At 47.1% G+C, this 18,221-nt stretch overlaps 2 protein-coding genes and 1 long non-coding RNA gene across 7 annotated transcripts in view; 2 read left to right on the top strand and 1 right to left on the bottom strand.

The window, feature by feature from the left end:
- Positions 1 to 2,386, top strand: part of IARS1 (isoleucyl-tRNA synthetase 1) — a 69,089-nt gene extending 66,703 nt beyond the window's left edge. For all 3 annotated transcript variants that reach the window (XM_044266028.1, XM_044266027.1, XM_044266026.1), the window contains exon 34: positions 1,892 to 2,386. In XM_044266028.1, the coding sequence (XP_044121963.1) occupies positions 1,892 to 1,974 (83 nt within the window). In that variant the 3' untranslated portion in view covers positions 1,975 to 2,386. The remainder of the gene's footprint in view (positions 1 to 1,891) is intronic.
- Positions 2,387 to 6,821: 4,435 nt separating this feature from the next.
- LOC122917765 lies at positions 6,822 to 10,763 on the bottom strand. The gene is made up of 3 exons (XR_006386467.1): positions 10,683 to 10,763; positions 10,124 to 10,204; positions 6,822 to 6,992 (listed from the first exon to the last, which is right to left on the bottom strand). It is a non-coding gene; the product is annotated as an uncharacterized LOC122917765 (long non-coding RNA).
- A 182-nt stretch (positions 10,764 to 10,945) lies between these two features.
- Positions 10,946 to 18,221, top strand: part of ZNF484 (zinc finger protein 484) — a 28,662-nt gene continuing 21,386 nt past the window's right edge. The window contains exon 1 of one of the 3 annotated variants that reach the window (XM_044266024.1): positions 10,946 to 11,138. The gene's annotated coding sequence lies outside the window, so the exon portion shown is untranslated. Of the gene's footprint in view, positions 11,139 to 17,496; positions 17,653 to 18,221 lie in introns of those variants that run through there. The other 2 variants (XM_044266023.1, XM_044266021.1) reach the window with 2 other exon arrangements.

Here is an 18,221-nt window from a genome sequence, read left to right as displayed (position 1 = left end):
GTGCGTGTGCTGGCACCTGGCTGACACTGACCAGGGCAAACCACGTTTGTAAGATTCTGCCTGTGACTGACAAAGCAGACCTTGTCTGTGCTCCCAGTGTGACCTCACTGTGCCCTGAGACCTCAAAGACTCAGTGATCGGATCCCCCAGAAGCCTGGGGCTCTTTCCAGCCCAGTGTCTCTGCCCTCTTCCTCTCAAAGTTGTCTTTTGTAAAACAGTACTAATTCGGTAAATTAGGAGGATCACTGAATGACTTCCTGCTTGTTCACAAGATGCTCAGTGTCATCTCCAGGCCCGTAGTACCCGCAGTGGAGGCAGCTTCAGGAGTGATGTCCAGCTTCCCTGCTGGGACGAGAGCTAATGGAAGGTCCTAACCTTTGTTTTTGTTGTTGTTTGGTTTTGTTTTTTATTATGTTCAGTTAGCCGGCATATAGTACATCATAGGTTTGTGTCGTAGTATTTAACGGTTTCTTAATTGTGTATAATACCCAGTTCTCGTGTTGGGATGAGCGCTGGTCCTTCCCTTTGAATTCAGATCTGCCAGAAGAAAAACCGAGTGGGCAAAGAGCATTTTATGGTTTTCCTTTCTCTCTCTCTCTCTCTCTCTCTCTCTCTTTTTGGGATTTTATCTATTCAGTGTGTTTTGAAGTTTGTTTTTTTTTTTGAGAGAGAGGGAGAGCGTGAGCATGAGGGTCAGAGGAAGAGGGAGAAGTAGGCTTAGGCTCTCCGGTGAGCAGGGAGCCTGACTGGGGTCTCTGTCCCAGGACCCTGGGATCAGAACCTGAACTGAAGGCAGACAGTTTACCAACTGAGCCACCCGGGCGTCTGTCTGTTCAGTATATTTAATCAGTTACCTTTGGTTTATACTTTTAGATGCTCAGAGTTCTTGTCATTGTATCAGCTCCCATATTCTGTGACACGAGCCTTCAGTCTTCGGTAATTGTGCTCTGGCCTCATAAGATGTTATAGGCTTATCATGTCCTTACATTCCCCCACACCCTACACAGTGATTCCTCCTGCTGTATGGGAGTTAATATTTGGAGACCACGAAGGATCTCTGTGGGCCTAGGAAACACCTGTTTGGGGCATGGTGTGTGGACATCTGGGTCAGCGCACAGGGCTAGTTAGTTTGGAGGGCTTTCCTCCAGAAGGTCTGCCCAACACTTCACCCAAACTGTAGGGAGTTAGGTGCCTTTGACAAACTCAGAGAAGAGGCCACACAAGACCACTGTCACTTCTGCCAACTGTAAGTTCACCCTCAGTTTTGGTAATTTACCAGCAGGATTTATGGAACTTGCTGGAAACTATTGAACTTGGGTTTTTTATAGGGAAAGGTACAGAGGGCCAAATCTAGGGGTCCAGACATGGGGCTTTTAGGGGCCCTCTCCCAAGGAGTCCTGGGCAGTGTTCCTCCTCCCGGCCCCTCACCGTGACAGTGGTGCACACAGTGTATCACCAAACGGGAAGGCTGCCCGAGCCTGGAGGGGGTCCAGAGTCTGCAGCGAGGCTTCATTACATGGGCACAGTTGGTTCATTGCCCACCCAGCTGCACTGTGTTGGGGGATAGCACGTGACTGAAAGCTTCCACCCTAAATCCCATGGCTGGTCTTTCTGGTGTGGCTGGCTCCACGCAGAGCCCCTCATTAGCAGAAGCTAGGAGGAGTATTCAGGGCCCACCATAAACAAAACACTCCCATCACTCAGGAAGTCCCAAGGGTCTAGAGGGTCCCCCAGGAGCTGGGACAAAGCCCAGACCCATTAGGGTGAGGCCAGATCCTATACAGAAGCAGTCAACACCCCCCCACACACAAAAAAAGCAGTCAACAGTGTTTCAATATTCATACAGAATAGGTAGAACATTTACTTTTTTTTAATCTTCTATCCATTCTAGAAATTACAGAAGAAATCCCCATGAAGACTTTGAACATGAAGACTGTGTATGTTTCTGTATTACCCATGACAGCGGAATTCTAACATCATATTCCACGTGACGGAGTCCTTCCCGCACCGCACGCCTGTCCCCTACACACACGGAAGGGGTTTCCTTCAGGGGCACCTAGGATTTGCTGCTTTGGGTTCACAGTTGGAACCCAACTGTGATTCCTCAGGGCACTTGGCGCCTCACAGTAATACTTACACGTAACCCGGAGCTCCCGCACAGCCACGGGGAGGGCAGGCTGCACCTCTGCTCACTTCTACACTTGCACAACGTGGAAGTGATTTCAGTGGCAGATTTATATATCATTCTGTGGCCTTTTCAGACTTGTTTGAGATGTCTTGAAGGTATGTGTTAAATATTTCTGCTACCTGGATTTTCCTGGGTAATTTAATGGAATATTTGAAGTTTAAGTAAATTAGAACAATAAATAAATTTTCTCTCAGATAATAAATGTATTAGAAGTAATTTATTCTCCCATAGTCAAATGAAACCTGAAATGTGTAATCTCTAAAGAACACAAAAGCTTCACAGTGACCTCATTATTAAGACATAGCTAACCATCTAATTTTACTTCTTCCCAAAATCCTCTGTCGAAGAGGCAGATGCCAGGACAAAATCAGCTGCAGAAGTTTATTGGGGGAAACAAAAGAGAGATAAAGGGAAGGGCAGGCCCCTGCGGACAGAGAAGAGGAAGAAGGGAGGGTTGATTAGAAAAAGCCCAGCCTGCAGGGCAACCTGGGGACGTCTGGGTCAGGCCGGGCTTCCCCATGGAAAGAAGCCAGAGGTGGGCAGACATGCCCAACTTCGCCCGCCCACCTTGGTCGGTCCGTGGCCGGGCACTGCCAGGGGACAGCAGCATAGATGCCTCAGAGGATCTGAAGAAGTGCCCCGGCAGGAGGCCGTCCACCAGCTGTGTTCCTGTGTCAGGGTCTCCTAGAGGGGAACAGAATGGTATGTCTCTGGCTGCTACAATTAATGCATTTCAACTCCACAAAGTTGGAGGGGAGAAAAAAAGGACAAGTGTGGGTCAGGATCATTGGAAGGCTTGTGCACTGCTGTTGAATGTGAGATGTGGCCACTCTGGAAAACGGGATGGACGTTTCTCAAAAATGGAAAAGTGTTCTGGCAACCTGGATGTGTGCCCCGAAGAACTGAAGCCCAGGTCTTGAAGAGATTCAGTGCCCCAGCTAAACTGCAGGGCTGCTCCGTATCCAGCATATATGCACAGTGGACCAGCATTCAGTGTCTACAGAGAAGGATGCGCCTTGGGGCCATTGTGCCTAGTGAAGCAAGCACGGAGAGACGAGTGTTCCGAGATCCCATGTCTGTGAGGTCCCTGGAGGAATCCAGCAACTGAAGCTGCCCCAGGGAGGGGAAGGGGGACTTGTTCGATGGGAACGGCTTCGGTTTTGCAAGATGGAGTTCTAGAGGTCTTTCCGCCACTGTGAATATAGTTAACACTACTGCACGGTTCCCATAAAAGTGGTGAAGTTGGTAAATGTTAGGTATCTGTTACCACAATTTTGAGGTATTTTTAATGTCAAAGGGACAGAAGCTGCCCCGAAAGAGCTCCCACTGGCCAAAGCTGGAGCAATTTGAGCAAAAAAATAATTTAGTATTGGATTAAATCCGAAAAAATATTCATGAGTCCATACTGATAGCAGTGACTGAGAGAGAAATGATAAACAACTTTGTAGCTACTCCCCCTCAGGGTGCTGCACCCTATGTCCCCGTGGTTAGAAGTGGGCAGCGCTTGGTGACCTACTTCCTGTGGAACAGAAGTCAGCCTGAGCCACGGAAGCGTACGCTTTCCATGTGATGAGAGTGGCTCTATGCCCCCCCCCCCGTCTAACCATGAGGAAAACCTCAGACAAGTGCCCACTGAGAGACATTCCACACAGTACCTGACTCCAGACTGTCAAGGTCATCACAAGTAAGCCATGCCTGAGAAACTATCCCAGACCGGAGACGTAGAGCGGCAACATGAGTCTTGAAGGAACAATTCAGTTCATAACAAGGTCCTGGATCCGCAGACTCAATATTGACAATCTGCCCAGCTGCTGTATAGATTCAAGGTAATCTCAGTCAAAATCTCAGCAGAGTATTTTGCTAAGTGAAGTAGAGAAATTCAAATATATGATTTCACTCGCATGTAGAATTTAAGAAACAAAACAAGCACATGGAAAAGCAAAACAAAACAGACAAACCAGGGTGCCTGGGTGGCTCAGTGGGTTGGGCCGCTGCCTTCGGCTCAGGTCATGATCTCGAGTTCCCGGGATCGAGTCCCGCATCAGGCTCTCTGCTCAGCTGGGAGCCTGCTTCCTCCTCTCTCTCTCTGCCTGCCTCTCTGCCTACTTGTGATCTCTCTCTATCAAATAAATAAAATCTTTAAAAAAAAAAAAAAGGTTTGTGTATATAAAATGCAATTCACAGACTTATGAGATATTTGCAAAACATCTAGATGCGTATCTCGACTATATCAGGAGCTCTTAGAACTCAATAATAAGACAAACAACCCAAGTTTTTTTTAATTCGGCAAAAGATCTGAACAGACGTTTCACCAGAGAAGGTGCGCGCACATGGCCTCAGACCTATAAGTGACACTCAGCACCATTAGCTGTCAGGGAAATGGGAAACTAAAGCCACAGTGAGAATCGTCACATACCCACTCGACTGCTAGAAGCCAGAAGTCTGAAGCTATGGTGTGAGGGGTAAGGATGTGCTGCTTTGAAGCATGTGAAATGGGACTGTTGGTTTGGAAACAGTCTAGCAGGTGTTTTTAAGCTGAACAGAACTTGGGTCCGTAGTAGATGGCCCAGACCTTGCCAGACTTGTCCAGACTTGCTCTTTTGGGTCAGAACCGCTGTCAACCATGGACATAACTGACAACCAAAGTAGAAATCTGGGAAGTGGAAAGAGGAAGGCAAACTGGTTTGGAGTGCATGGCTGGAAAAACACAGGGGTGGGTCTTGCAAACTTCTCCAACCAACAGCAGAAGGTGGGTGGACCTAGCAGAGAGGAGGGCCCAAGCCCCTTTGTTCCTGCCCCAATGGAACAGGAGTCCTTCTAGCATGAAGAGGCCCCGCTAACAGCGGGAAGGGGAAATGCTCCTTCATCCACCTGGACCCGGCGTTCTGGAGGGTGCGGCCGCAACTAGCACCCTGCCAAGGAGGCCTCTGTCCTCACTGGCCTGAGGCCCTTGGGGGCCAGGGTAACCGGTGCAGGTGGGGGTTCTGGTCATAACAGGCACATGCCCTCTGTCTCCACAGGTAGGAGAGCTCCCAGCACAAGCCCCAGGCCGGGGAAGCCTCGTTCTCCCCCAGGAAACCCCTTCTCCCAGGGACCCAGCACCCCAGCCTGTGGGTAGACCTCGGGAGACACAGGGTAAGTAATGTTTTCCCTTCATAGGGGCATTTCAAGCCCGCTGAAACGAGGGTCAAACATTCCAAGTGCCTGACAATTGTTACCGCAGTGACGTGAACTGTTAACATGAATTAGAAATGCCAGTCCCAGTCTGTCCCTAACCAGTGTGTGACTGGGCCAGGCTTCATGCTTCCTGCGGCGGCACGACCCTCTCAGCAGTAACCGTCAGGAACAGTGAACAAAAGGGTTATGACTCACAGGTCCTGGAGAGCACCTGGCATGCCTGAGGCCCCCCGTGGGGTCTCAGAGACAGAAAGTGTAGGCCTGGGGTTCTGCTTTTATTGTGGTCAAGGATGGGGGCCCAGAGTTTCAAGGGCTCACTCTTTATTGATGAACTGAAAACATAGGAGCCGGAATTTAAAGCTGCGAAAGAGAAAACACAAGTGGGCCGAATGGTCACTGACCAAAGTGACGTCCCTCAGTTATGCTCTAGTAGTTCTCTGCGAATGAGGTTCTTCTAAGTCTGGCCTCCTCCACCAATTCAAGCGAGGAGATCTCTATACGCAGAGGAGCCTGCGGGACAGGCAGCTGGGCCTGGTCTTTCTCTAGCCGAGGGGCAGGCAAGGTGGGGTTCACCAGGGCTGTGTCTGAAGTAGGTGTGCCCGCAGCCAGAGACTAACGCAGGCGCCGGCATCACGGCAAAAGAAAAACAACCGTCAGGGCCTGGAAACCGTCAAGGCCTGTTGCTCTTTCGGGAGCCTTGTTCTCTGGCTCTGCTTGGATTGTGAGGAGCGAGGGAGGCGACCAGGTGGGGTCCGTGCTTGGCCCGACCGAGGCCCCACAGGAGCCCCTGGTGAGTGGAAGGGGCTCCGGTGCCCAGGTGCCCTCCTGCTCCCGCTGGGTCTTCGGACACATCGCGGTCCCAGCTCCTGGCATGTGGCAGCTGGGAGCACCGCGGGCGGGCGCTCCACAGGACAAGAATCAGAATTCTCTGGAGTCGCGTTTGAATCCCTAAGGAGGTTAACGAGTGGCCGCAAATGGATACAGTGTCTCTCCAAGTTGAATAAAGTGCATTTACACAACCAAGCCGAGACTGCTTTCATAATGGTTCCTACTTGACAGGAGACTTCCGTTGCCCTGTTGTAGCAAGAACCCAAGATAAATCACTTTTTCTTTGCAAATTTGAGCCTCTTGTGGTGCTACCTTATAACCACAGTGAGACAAATGATTCAAAACTGTAATGATATTTCCTAGACACTTTTTTAAAAGATTTTATTTGTTTGTTTATTTGACAGACAGAGATCACAAGTAGGCAGAGAGGCAGGTGCGGGGGGAGGTGGGAAGCAGCTTCCCTGCTGAGCAGAAAGCCCAATGCAGGGCTCAATCCCAGGACCCTAAGATCATGACCTGAACTGAAGGCAGACACTTAACTGACTGAGCCACCCAAGTGCTCCAATTTTTAATAGTTTTTTTTTAATTAATAATTTTTTAGAGCAGTTCTAGGATTATGGAAAAACTGAGGAGAAGGTGCAGAGATTTCCCATAAACCCCATCCCCCCAACTCACAGCCACCCCAGCTTTCGCATCTCCCACCAGATGGTACATTTGTTACAGCTGATGAACCTACATGGACACGTCACCATCAACCAGAGTCCGCAGGTTCGGTCCGAGGGGTGGGCATTCTGTGGGTCTGGACAAATGTACAAGGACAGGTCAGCATCATTACGGTATCACACAAGGTATCTTCTTGGCCCTAAAAATCTTCTGTGTTCCACCTGTTCATCCCTCCCTTCCTCCAAACCACTGGCAGCCTCTGATCTTTTCCCGGCTCCATAGTTTTGTCTTTCCTAGAACGTCGTACAGTTGGAATCATGCAGCCTTTTCAGACTGGCTTCTTTCACTTGGTGATGTGCAGTTAAGGTTCCTCCGTGTCTTCTCAGGGCTTGACAGCTTGTCTATTTTTAATCACTGAGTAATATTCCGTTGTATGGATATATCCCAGTTTCTATATCTATCACCCACTGAAGGATGTCTTGGTTGCTTCCAAGTTTTGGCAGTGGTGAATAAAACTTCTATAGACAACCATGTGCAGGGGTTTTTTGTGAGCATAACTTTTCACATCCTTTGGGTAAATATCAGAGAGTGTGAGCGCTGGATCATATGGTAACAGTAAGTTTAGTTTTGTAAGAAACTGCCAAAGCATTTTCTAAAGTGGCTGCCCCAGTCTGCATTCCCACCAGCCATGAATAAGAATGGCTGTTGCTCCACATTCTTGCCAGCATTTGGTGTTGTCAGGGTTACAGATTTTGGCCATTTTATTTGTGTGTAGTGGCATCTTATTGGTGTTTTAAGTTTGTGGGGTTTTTAAAAAGATTTATTTATTTTAGAGAGAGAGTGCGTGTGTGCCGGTGCAAGTGGGGTGAGGGGCAGAAGGCAAGTAAGAAGGAGAGAAGCAGATCCCCGCTGAGTGCAGAGCCCAATGTGGGGCTCGATCTCATAACCCTGAGATCATGACCTGAGCTGAAATCGAGAGTTGGACACAGGGGCGCAGGTGCCCAGTATTTTTTTGTTCCCGTTTTTTTTTTTTTTTTTTTAGTGTTTGCACCTAAAACCAGTATGCAAAGCCCAGAGTGTCTATCCTGTGAGGACCCATTTGTAGCCCCCGAGGAAACTAGTCCATTAGTCTGTCAGCTGTGAGTGAGGCCGTCTCCCTGAGCATCAGCCTGACAGTCATCTGCAATCGCTCTCTCCTGCTGGCAGTTTGTGCCTCAGAGGGTGCACGAGTTTAATGATTTCTCTGAAGTTTTCCAGCACAACAGAGAACACCTAAGGAGTGACCAGGTGGGGTCAGCACATCAAGACCACTGACTCAGCAAGACCCCTGCCTCCAGGGCACAGGTGGCTTATGGAGGACACCTAAACACACTCGTCTTTGCTGCTGGATGCAAGAGGACACATGCACCAGACCACAAACCTCAATAAAAACCCCAGATGCCAAGCAAAGATGAGACTCACTCTTCTTTCCTTTCCAAGTCTCCCGGACTGGCTGTATCTGCTCCTTCTGGGTCTTCCATAAACTCTGCTCTCACCTCCTCTCAACTCCTGTTTGATTTCTATCCTGCATAAAGCTTAGCACCCTCTTGGCGGGTTCTGTGGGACCCCCTCTGGTCCTTAGGCCCAGCCAGCCTTTGTCAGCCTGACCTTTGCTGCCTCACCAACCCCCACAAAACTGGGCACCTTGTTACACCTCATGGGTGCTCCATGTTCAAACGAGAATTACTATATCCCAGTTGACTTTAGCATCAGCCTTCCTCCAAGGCAGAAACACAAACCATCTCTCTACAGTCTCAGCTCCTTTAGCAAGGAACAGTCCCCATGTGTCTCCAGAAGTCCTTCTCAGCTCTTACAGTGGGTGAGTCCTGAAACAGTGGGAACATTTGCTAGGGTTTTGCTTCTGGACATGTCTGTATCTTTGGTGGGAGAATCAGAGGAACCGGAAGGCAGCTTTGTTCAGGGACCTGATGCTCTATGTGGACATTTGTATTGTTGCTTCCTACTGCTCGGTGAGACTGACTCCTCGAGGAATAGGCATTAATCAACTACGATTTAATCTTCCTTTGTGGCTCCAAAGGTCATCTCTTCATACTGACTGTAGCCCAAACAGCAAGTTTCTTTGAAGGTTTGTCTCCATTCTGTTCTTGTCCTCCTTCCTTTCATTTGACCTAACAGAGCTATGGATTTCTATATGACTCTATCCATTATTCTAGTGATTTTCCCTTTTTTATTTTTTTTGATTTTTCCTTTTTTAAAAATTAAAACAATTTTTAAAAAGACTTTATTTGAGGGAGGGAGAAAGAGAGAGAGAGCGCACATGCACATGGGCAGAGCAAGGGGGAGGGGCAGAATGAGAGGTAGACTTATAGACTCCCCACTGAGCAGGGAACTCAACACAGGATTATATTCCAGAACCCTCAGATCATGACCTTAGCCAAAGTCAGATGCTTAACTGACTGAGCCTCCCAGGTGCCACAAGACATCTTTTTTCTGTAACCCTTTCTACTTTGTAAATTTTATTGGTGTGCCTGTGTATTTGTGCGTTTTACCATGCATATATCATTCAAAAATGTAAATTAATTTAAAATGTTTGGCCAACCTAATGGGCTGCCCTAACCGCATTTTTTCCCAACAATATCCTATTGTTCTTTCACACTGACTATTTTACACATAAGCCATAATAAAATCCTCAGGACACTCTCCCTAATGCCACCACTGCCGTCTAGAGTGTTTTTTAAAAGTGAAACAGAACTACTGACTCCCTGGCTTTAAAACCCTCCAGTGGCTTCCCACAGTCCCACAGTCACACTCAACCCTGTCACCAGCTTGCTCACCACACTCATTACGAAAAATCACCTTCCTCATCTGTTTGTATTTATACCTACTGTCGGTCATCCTTACCACAACACGGTATCTTTACCTGGGTCACTGGATGTCAGTGCACACAGGTGTACAATAATTCCAGAATAAAGAAGTCTGAGTAAAGGAATGCAAGGAAGGCGTATTTCTGTTTTGTGACCTAACTGAAGCTACCACATAGCCTCTGACTCAGACACAGCTCACAGCTCATTCCGCCATCCACAGGGGAATTAATGTGATCAAATCATCAGAAATTAACATGAAAGTTGACACCTCAAATTCAGTAAAAAGTGATTGACGTTACAATCGCCCCATGTGAAGAAGAAAATAAAATTACTAGTTGAAAATAACTTAACAGCTAACATCTATTGAGCAATTAGTCTGTGCCGTACTCGCGTGTTAACTTACTGAATTCTCTCAGAGGAGACGCAGAGAGCTCTTAGGAAACTTGCCCAGGGTCACCAGGGTACTCAATGGTGGAGCCAAGAGCTAAAAATTCAGGAGGCATCTTAAATGTGATGGTTACACAAAATGTTTAAATTCTACACCAAAAAGACATTATTTTATTGGGTGTAAATTAAAAGTAACTTTCTAAAAATTCATAGGGCAATGATTATGAGACTACAGACTATTTAAAGGGAAACATAACTCAGCACCAAGCACAGGAGTGTCCTATGCTATCGGTTATTAAAATTTTCACCTGTGATCAGAGCACCACGAGGTCTTTGAGCCCCGAGAGTGACCGCCCCCCATCAGTCCGCCACTGACCTCACCAGATCGTCATCACTAAACTTCAGACCCCAGTTACTCAGCCACGGACCAACGTTATTACCCCGCCAAGCCCGCGTCCCTGGCCCGACGGCCACGCCGCCAGCGAGCTCACAGCCCCGCGTGAAGGTCCCCACGTCGGACCCTGAACCTCAGGGTCACAGTCAGTCTCACTGAGCCCGCGGGCGCGAACGCTGACCTCGCAGGTGTCGCATCACCAACCGGGGCACCGCTCCACGTACCCAGCCATCGCGGACCGACCACTACACACCGGCCGCCAGGTTCCGGGCTCCCGGAAACAGCGGCCGCGCGTTCTAGAGCGTGCTTCCGCTCTGGAGCGTGCATCGTTCTAGAGCGACTTCCGCCCGCGGAACCGCCCCCGCCGCCTGAACTACGGAGGCCGCGAGGCGGCGCCGCGCATGCCCGCCAGCCGGGACCCCGGGTCCACCCTCGCAGGCTGCCGCGCGCGCTTCGCGGGCATCAAGGGTCCTCGCGGGGGACTCCGTCTGCTGGCGGGCAGGAGGCAGACTGGTGTGGAGATGGTGCAGAGGAGGGGAGAATCCTGGCCTGGAAGAGTCGAGGCGGCTGCGGGGCAGGGACTCGTGGCAAGCCCAGTGGGAAGCCCGGGTCGCAGGGCTCGTGTTCGGCGCCTTCTGTGCGTGAGTCGTTCCCCACCCGCGTGCAGCCCGTTGTCGCAGCGGCTCACAAGCGCAGCATTTAACCCATCTGGTCAGGTCCCCAGTGCTGTGTTCATCTCCATGGCATTCCAGGACCGTGGAGAGGGTCACAAAGACTCCACCAAACCAGAGACAGGCTCTTCTGAGCCTTCATCTTCAGGGCCCGGCGCTGGGCTCTGTCTTGGACTGCTTAGTCCAGTTTTAGCGAGAATCCCGAGTCAGTTAAGGAAAAATCCTTGGTGCCTGATGACCTTTGCTGTCCGACCAAATTACTCATCCTCACCCCCCATTTCTTATCCTCCTGGCCTGCCTTCAGCAAGAATCCTGGTGAGCCTGCCGGAGAATTCCCCCTAGCCTTGTTCACTCAGTAATTTTTCATCCGCTGGCCCTCACTCTGCTCCTTGTCAGTCAACAACCCCTCTTACCCTTGTATTCAGAGTTGACTCCAATATCTCTCCCCTCCAGCAAAACCTCCTTGCGATAGTCTCCACACCTACCATTATAGTCCTGAATGAAGCATGCCTTACTGTTTTAATTACTGTCAGAATGATTTTTATAAAAAGTCTTTTTTTAGGGGCGCCTGGGTGGCTCAGTGGGTTGAGCCTCTGCTTTCCAGCTGGGTCATGGTTTCAGGGTCCTGGGATTGGGCTGCCTCTGGCTCTCTGCTCAGCGGGGAGCCTGCTTCCCTCTCTCTCTCTGCCTACTTGTGATCTCGGTCAAATAAATAAATAAAATCTTTTAAAAAAATTTTTTAAACAATAAGGAAATGAAAACAGTAGCTGAGATATGTATGTACCAGAAATATAGCTTTATTTGAAAAATACAGCTTCCAGGGGCGCCTGGGTGGCTCAGTGGGTTAAAGCCACTGCCTTAGGCTCAGGTCATGATCCCAGGGTCCTGGGATCCAGCCCCACATCGGGCTCTCTGCTCAGCAGAGTGCCTGCTTCCCTTCCTCTCTCTCTGCCTGCTTCTCTGTCTACTTGTGATCTTTGTCTGTCAAATAAATAAATAACATCTTTAAAAAAAGAAAAATACAGCTTCCAGAAAATTGAGGTAAAAAGATAAACTGGAGAGGGGAGGGGGGTTGGGAGAAGAGGGGTGGGGTTATGGACATTGGGAAGGGTATATGCTATGGTGAGTGCTGTGAAGTGTGTAAACCTGGCAATTCACAGACCTGTACCCCTGGGGATAAAAATATATTATATGTTTATAAAAAATAAAAAAATATCTAAACTGGGTAAGTAGGGTCTTAAGGCAAAGAAAGAGCTTGGCCTCTGGTGGGAAGTCAGGCTTTGTCCGACCTCTGAACTTCCAAAGAGCAGGTGATGGCTTCTGACCTCCTAGGAACTCCACTGTTTGGCCCCTTTTGTCCTAAGTCCTTCTCCTTGACTCCCCCAAATCTTAGAGCAGCCACTTCTTTGATGGCCATTGAGCCTGTGCGAATGGCAAGTGTTTATTCAGTCTGAGGTTACTAGGTATAAAATTCATAGGCTTTATTCTCTTAATCATCTCATATTTGATCTGTATTTCAAGTTCATGCATACAAAGGTATGACCTCCTTATCGTGTATAAGACTGAGGTGGGACTTGATCCAGTGCCTAGGGACCTCTTCACCAGGGACTCTCCAAAAACTTCAGTTAAAGACCACCAGGAACACACCTGTGGCTAAACAATTAAGTTGCAGTAAGGAAGAACAACATCATGGGGAACCATGAAGCGTCTAAATAGAGGAGTTAGAAAGAGGCTATTATAGGATTTGGGCTTTGGATGATTTGGGGTAGAATCTCAAGTTGTGAGGAGTTTGCTCTAGGTTGGATGCTGTCAAAGTAAGGCAATGTTTTGTGGATGGCACTGCATTCTGTTTTTGTCTCTGCTTAGCATTATGAAGAATACTTGTCTTTGTTGCAATCACTCTTTTTTTAAAAGATCTATTTATTAGAGAGAGTGTAAATGGAGGGAGGGGCAGGAGAAGAGGGAGAGTGAATCTCAAGCCGACTCCCCAATAAGTGCAGAGCCCAACATGGGTCTCAGTCTCATAACTCATGTCAGTCTCACATGATCTCATGTGAGATCATGACCCGAGTGAGCCAAAACCGAGTCTGATGCTCCATCAGTTGAGCCACCCAGGCACCCAATTCTTAAAAAAAAATTTTCTTAAGATTATTTATTTACTTAATTAGAGAGAGAGAGAGAAGACAAAGACTGTGAAAGAGAGCAGGGGCAGGTAGGAGAGGGAGAAACGGGCTTCTCCCTGAGCAGAGAGCCGGATGCAGGGCTTGATCCAAGGACCTGGGATCATGACCTGAGCTGAAGGCAGACGCTTAACTTACTGAGCCACCCAGGTACCCCCTCCCTTTTTTTTTTTTTTTTTTTTTTTAAGATTTAGGTCTCAGAATAATCTTGTCTGATGTTAGTATTTTGTGAGATTGTTATGTCTTATAGGAGAACAAAATGGCTTAGCTGTGACTGTCAGACCAATTTGTAATAACGTTGAAGCCTAACTGTGAAGCAAATGTTGGCAGAATTGAAGGGAGAAATACAGTCCTACAATAATAGTTGAAGACTTCAACACTCCACTTACAATAAGCCTTAAGACTGGGGCGGGGGAAAGCTGGCAAGTCCAGCTTGACAAAGAAGTGATTTATTAAGGGGACTGTGGACAAAAACAAAAACATGTCTTGGGCAGCTGCAAGATGAGTAGATCTCTGCAACTCCACAAATAGATCCATATCAATATAGTCAGCTGATTTTCCACAAAGGAGCAATGGGTCAAAGACAGACTTTTCAACAAATGGTGCTGGAACAACTAGCCATCCACACACCAGGAAAAAAAAAAAAAAAGAACTTAGACAAAGACCTTACTCCTTTCACAAAAGTAAGCCAAAATAAAAAACTAAATATAAAATTCAAACCATAAAACTCTCAAAAGATAACATAGGATAAAGCCTGGATGATCTTGGGTATGACAATGACTTTAACAATACCAAAAGCTTATCCATTAAAGAAATAATTGTTAAGCTGGATTTTATTAAAATTAAAACTTATGCTTTGTGGGGCGCCTGGGTGGCTCAGTGGGTTAAGCCGCTGCCTTCGGCTCAGGTCATGATCTCAGGATTCTGGGATCGAGTCCCACATCGGGCTCTCTGCTCAGCAGGGAGCCTGCTTCCTCCTCTCTCTCTGCCTGCCTCTCTGCCTACTTGTGATCTCTGTCAAATAAATAAATAAAATCTTTAAAAAAACAAAAACAAAAAAAACCTTATGCTTTGCAAAAGACAGTGTTAAGAGAATGAAAAGACAAGCCACACACTGGGAGAAAGTATATGCAAGACACATCTGATAAAGGATTATTATACAAAAGACAACTCTTGGGGTTCCTGGGGGGCTCAGTGGGTTAAAGCCTCTGCCTTCAGCTCAGGTCGTGATCTCAGGGTCCTGGGGTCAAGCCCCATGTTGGGCTCTATGCTCAGGAGGGAGTCTGCTTTTCCCCGCCCCCCTGCCCCGCCTGCCTCTCTGCCTACTTGTGATCTCTGTCTGTCAAATAAATAAATAAAATCTTTTAAAAAAAGATAACTCTTGAAACCCAATAAGAAAACAACCTGATTTTAAAGAATGGGCTAGGGACGCCTGGGTGGCTTAGTTGGTTGGATGACTGCCTTCGGCTCAGGTCGTGATCCTGGAGTCCCAGGATCGAGTCCCACATCAGGCTCCCAGCTCCATGGGGAGTCTGCTTCGCTCTCTGACCTTCTCCTTGCTCATGCTCTCTCTCACTGTCTCTCTCTCAAATAAATAAATAAAATCTTTAAAAAAAAAAAAAGAATGGGCTAAAGACCTTAACAGACAACTCACCAAAGAAGATAGGCAGATGGCAAATAAACTCATGAAAAGATGCTTCACATCATATGTCAACATCAAAATGCAAATTAAAACAGAATGAGATACTACTACACATGTATTAGAATGACTAAAATCCAGAACTCTGACAAAAACCAAATGCTGATAAGGATGTGGAGCAAAGGAACTCTCACTGCTGATAGGAATGCAAAATGGTGTAGCCACTTTGGAATATAGTTTTCCAGTTTCTCACAAAACTAAATATACTCAATATATGATTCAGCATTTGCACTCTTTAGTACTTACCCAAAGGTGGTGAAAACTTAGACCCACACAAAAATCTGCACATGGTTATTTATGACAGCTTTATTCGTAATTGTCAAAACTTGTTAGCAATCAAGATGTCCTTTGGTGGTGAACAGATAAATAAACTGTGGTACATCTAGGCACTGGAGTATTCTTCAGTGCTAAAAAGAAATGAGCCTTCAAGACATGAGAAATTTGGAAGAAACTTAAGTGCATTTTACTAAGTGAAAGAAGCCAAAATCTACATGCTATAGGATTCCAACTAAATGACATTCTGGAGGGGCGCCTGGGTGGCTCAGTGGGTTAAGCCGCTGCCTTCGGTTCAGGTCATGATCTCGGGGTCCTGGAATCGAGTCCCGCATCGGGCTCTCTGCTCAGCAGGGAGCCTGCTTCCCTCTCTCTCTGCCTGCCTCTCTGTCTACTGTGATCTCTGTCTGTCAAATAAATAAATAAAATCTTTAAAAAAAATGACATTCTGGAAAAAGCAAAATTATGAAGGCAAGAGAAAGAGAAATGGTTCCAAGGGTTGAGGTATGGGAAAGGAAAGATTGAATAGAGAACAGAGGATTTTCACAGAGGGTACCATAATGACGGGTACTTCTCATTATATATTTGTCTAAACTCCTAGACTGTATAACACAAAGAGTGAACTGTAGTGTAAACTATGGACTTTGGCGGGGGGTATGACATGTCAATGTAGGTTTATCACCAAGTTTCAGTGAGGTCTCCTAAGTTCTGCTCTCTTAGCAACTTTCAAATATGCAGTACTGTATTATTAATTATAGTCATCATGCTGTGCATTATATCCTCAGGACTTACTGGTTTTAGAAGTGGAAGTTTGCACCTTTTGAAGACCTTCAGTCAGCATTCTCCTATCCCCTACCTTTGGCAACTACCAATCTATTCTCTGTATCTGTGAATTCAGTACTTTTTTTTTCATTTTTTAGATTCCAAATATAAGTGAGAAAATAAAATACTTGTCTTTTTCTGTCTTTTTTCGCTTAGTATAATACCCTCAAGGTCCAACCATGTTGTTGGCAGAATTTCCTTCTTTTTGTGGCTAAATATTCCCATTGTATGTATGCACCTCATTTTTTTTATTCCATTCATTCATTGAGGAACCCTTAGGTTGTTTACATTTTGGCTGTTGTGAATAATGTTACAGTGAACACAGGGGACCAGATATCTCTTCCAGATACTCATTTCAGCTTATTGTTTTGTTTTCTTTGTTTTCAGTTTCATTGTTTCTGTTCTTTATTATTTCCTTCCTTCTTAGTATAGGTTTATTGCTTTTCCTTTTTTAGTTTATTGAGTTGGGAGTGTAGGTAATTGAGAATTTTCTTCTTTTGTAATGTAAACCTTTATTATTTTCTCCGGTACAGAATTTCCTCTAACTACTGTCTTAGCTACAACCTACTAATCTTGATATGTTGTGTTTTCATTTTCATTCATCTTAATGTATTTTAAAAATCTCTTTGAGGGCACCTGGGTTGCTCAGTGGGTTAAGGGGCTGCCTTCAGCTCAGGTCATGATCCCAGGGTCATAGGATGAAGCCCCACATCAGGCTCTCTGCTCAGCAGGGAGCCTGCTTCCCCACCCATCTCTGCCTGCTTCTCTGCTTACTTGTGATCTCTCTCTCTCTCTGTCTGTGTCAAATAAATAAAATCTTTTTTAAAAATCTCCTTGAGACTTCCTCTTTGGCTCATGGATTACGTAGAACTGTGTTAATTTACAAGTGTCTTTCTGTTCCTGATTTCCACTTTGATTCTTCTGTGTTCAGAGAACATAGCCTGTATAATTTCAGTTCTTAAATCTGATAAGATATGTTCTATGACCCAGGTTATATTCTATCTTGGTAAATGCTCCATGGGTGCTAGAATAGAATGTGTATCTTGCTGTTTGGGGGCAAAGTGCTCTATAATTGTTGACTGGCTTCAGTGGTGGTGTTGAGTACACAAGAGAACGCGGAAAGGCCTTGGGGAGCTTGGGGTAAAAGACTGCGGTTGTTCCCAGGCTTACTCCCAGAGTAGTACCTCTGTTTGCCTTCTTTCCACCCACAACTCTGAGCTACACCGTCTTTACGTCACTCCAACATGGCGGCCCGCAGAGCTGAGTGGCTAATGGGCGCCGCCATGTTGGCGCCCAGTCGGCCATTTGAAGGGGGCCGGTTTTAACCGACAGCCATGTTGAGCCCGGGAGACCTCCCAGCGAGTGGCCGCTAATGAGCGTGCGCACACCTAGGCGGCGGCGTAGGGAGTCCCGCAGGCACTGGGAGGGAGTGAGAAAAGAAGACCGGATTTAGTCACCACCTGAGGTATATGGCCACTGTCTTGAGACACTGTGGGTGAGGGGCAGGTGAGTGCAGCGATAGGAACATGGGGAGCTGAGCCGTGAAAAGTCTCTGATGTTTGTGATTAGCACCGGGTCAGTGATGGGGGCGGTCACTGGATGGAATAATGGGAGTCGATGGGGTCTCTGACGGTGGATCGTCCGCGGAGGGTCGGGGTCTGTGGGATCTCTGACGGTGGATCGGAGAGGGAGGGTCGCGGTCTGTGGGGTCTCTGACGGTGGATCGGAGAGGGAGGGTCGCGGTCTGTGGGGTCTCAGACGGTGGCTCCGCGGGGGAGGGACGGGGTCTGTGGGTCTCTGAGGGCGGATCCGCAGTGGCGGGACCGGGTCTGTGGGGTCAGTATGGGTGGATAACTGCAGAGCCTGGATAATGAGGGATCTGAGGGGTGAGCGATGTTAGATATTAATTGATATCCTCTTTTTTTTAGGCTTTTGCTTTGTTCCTCTTTATGAGTATTCATGTTACATATTGCTAGAGATTTAAAAAATATGCGATGAGGCTGCCTATACGTTTTCATATACCTTATTTTGATCGTTTACTTATCCAGATTGGTAGCTACTTTGCTATTTGTAAT

Source organism: Neovison vison, chromosome 9 (assembly GCF_020171115.1).
Source record: "Neovison vison isolate M4711 chromosome 9, ASM_NN_V1, whole genome shotgun sequence".
In the NCBI taxonomy this organism is placed as follows: domain Eukaryota; kingdom Metazoa; phylum Chordata; class Mammalia; order Carnivora; family Mustelidae; genus Neogale; species Neogale vison.
This window is presented reverse-complemented; position numbering and strand designations above follow the sequence as displayed.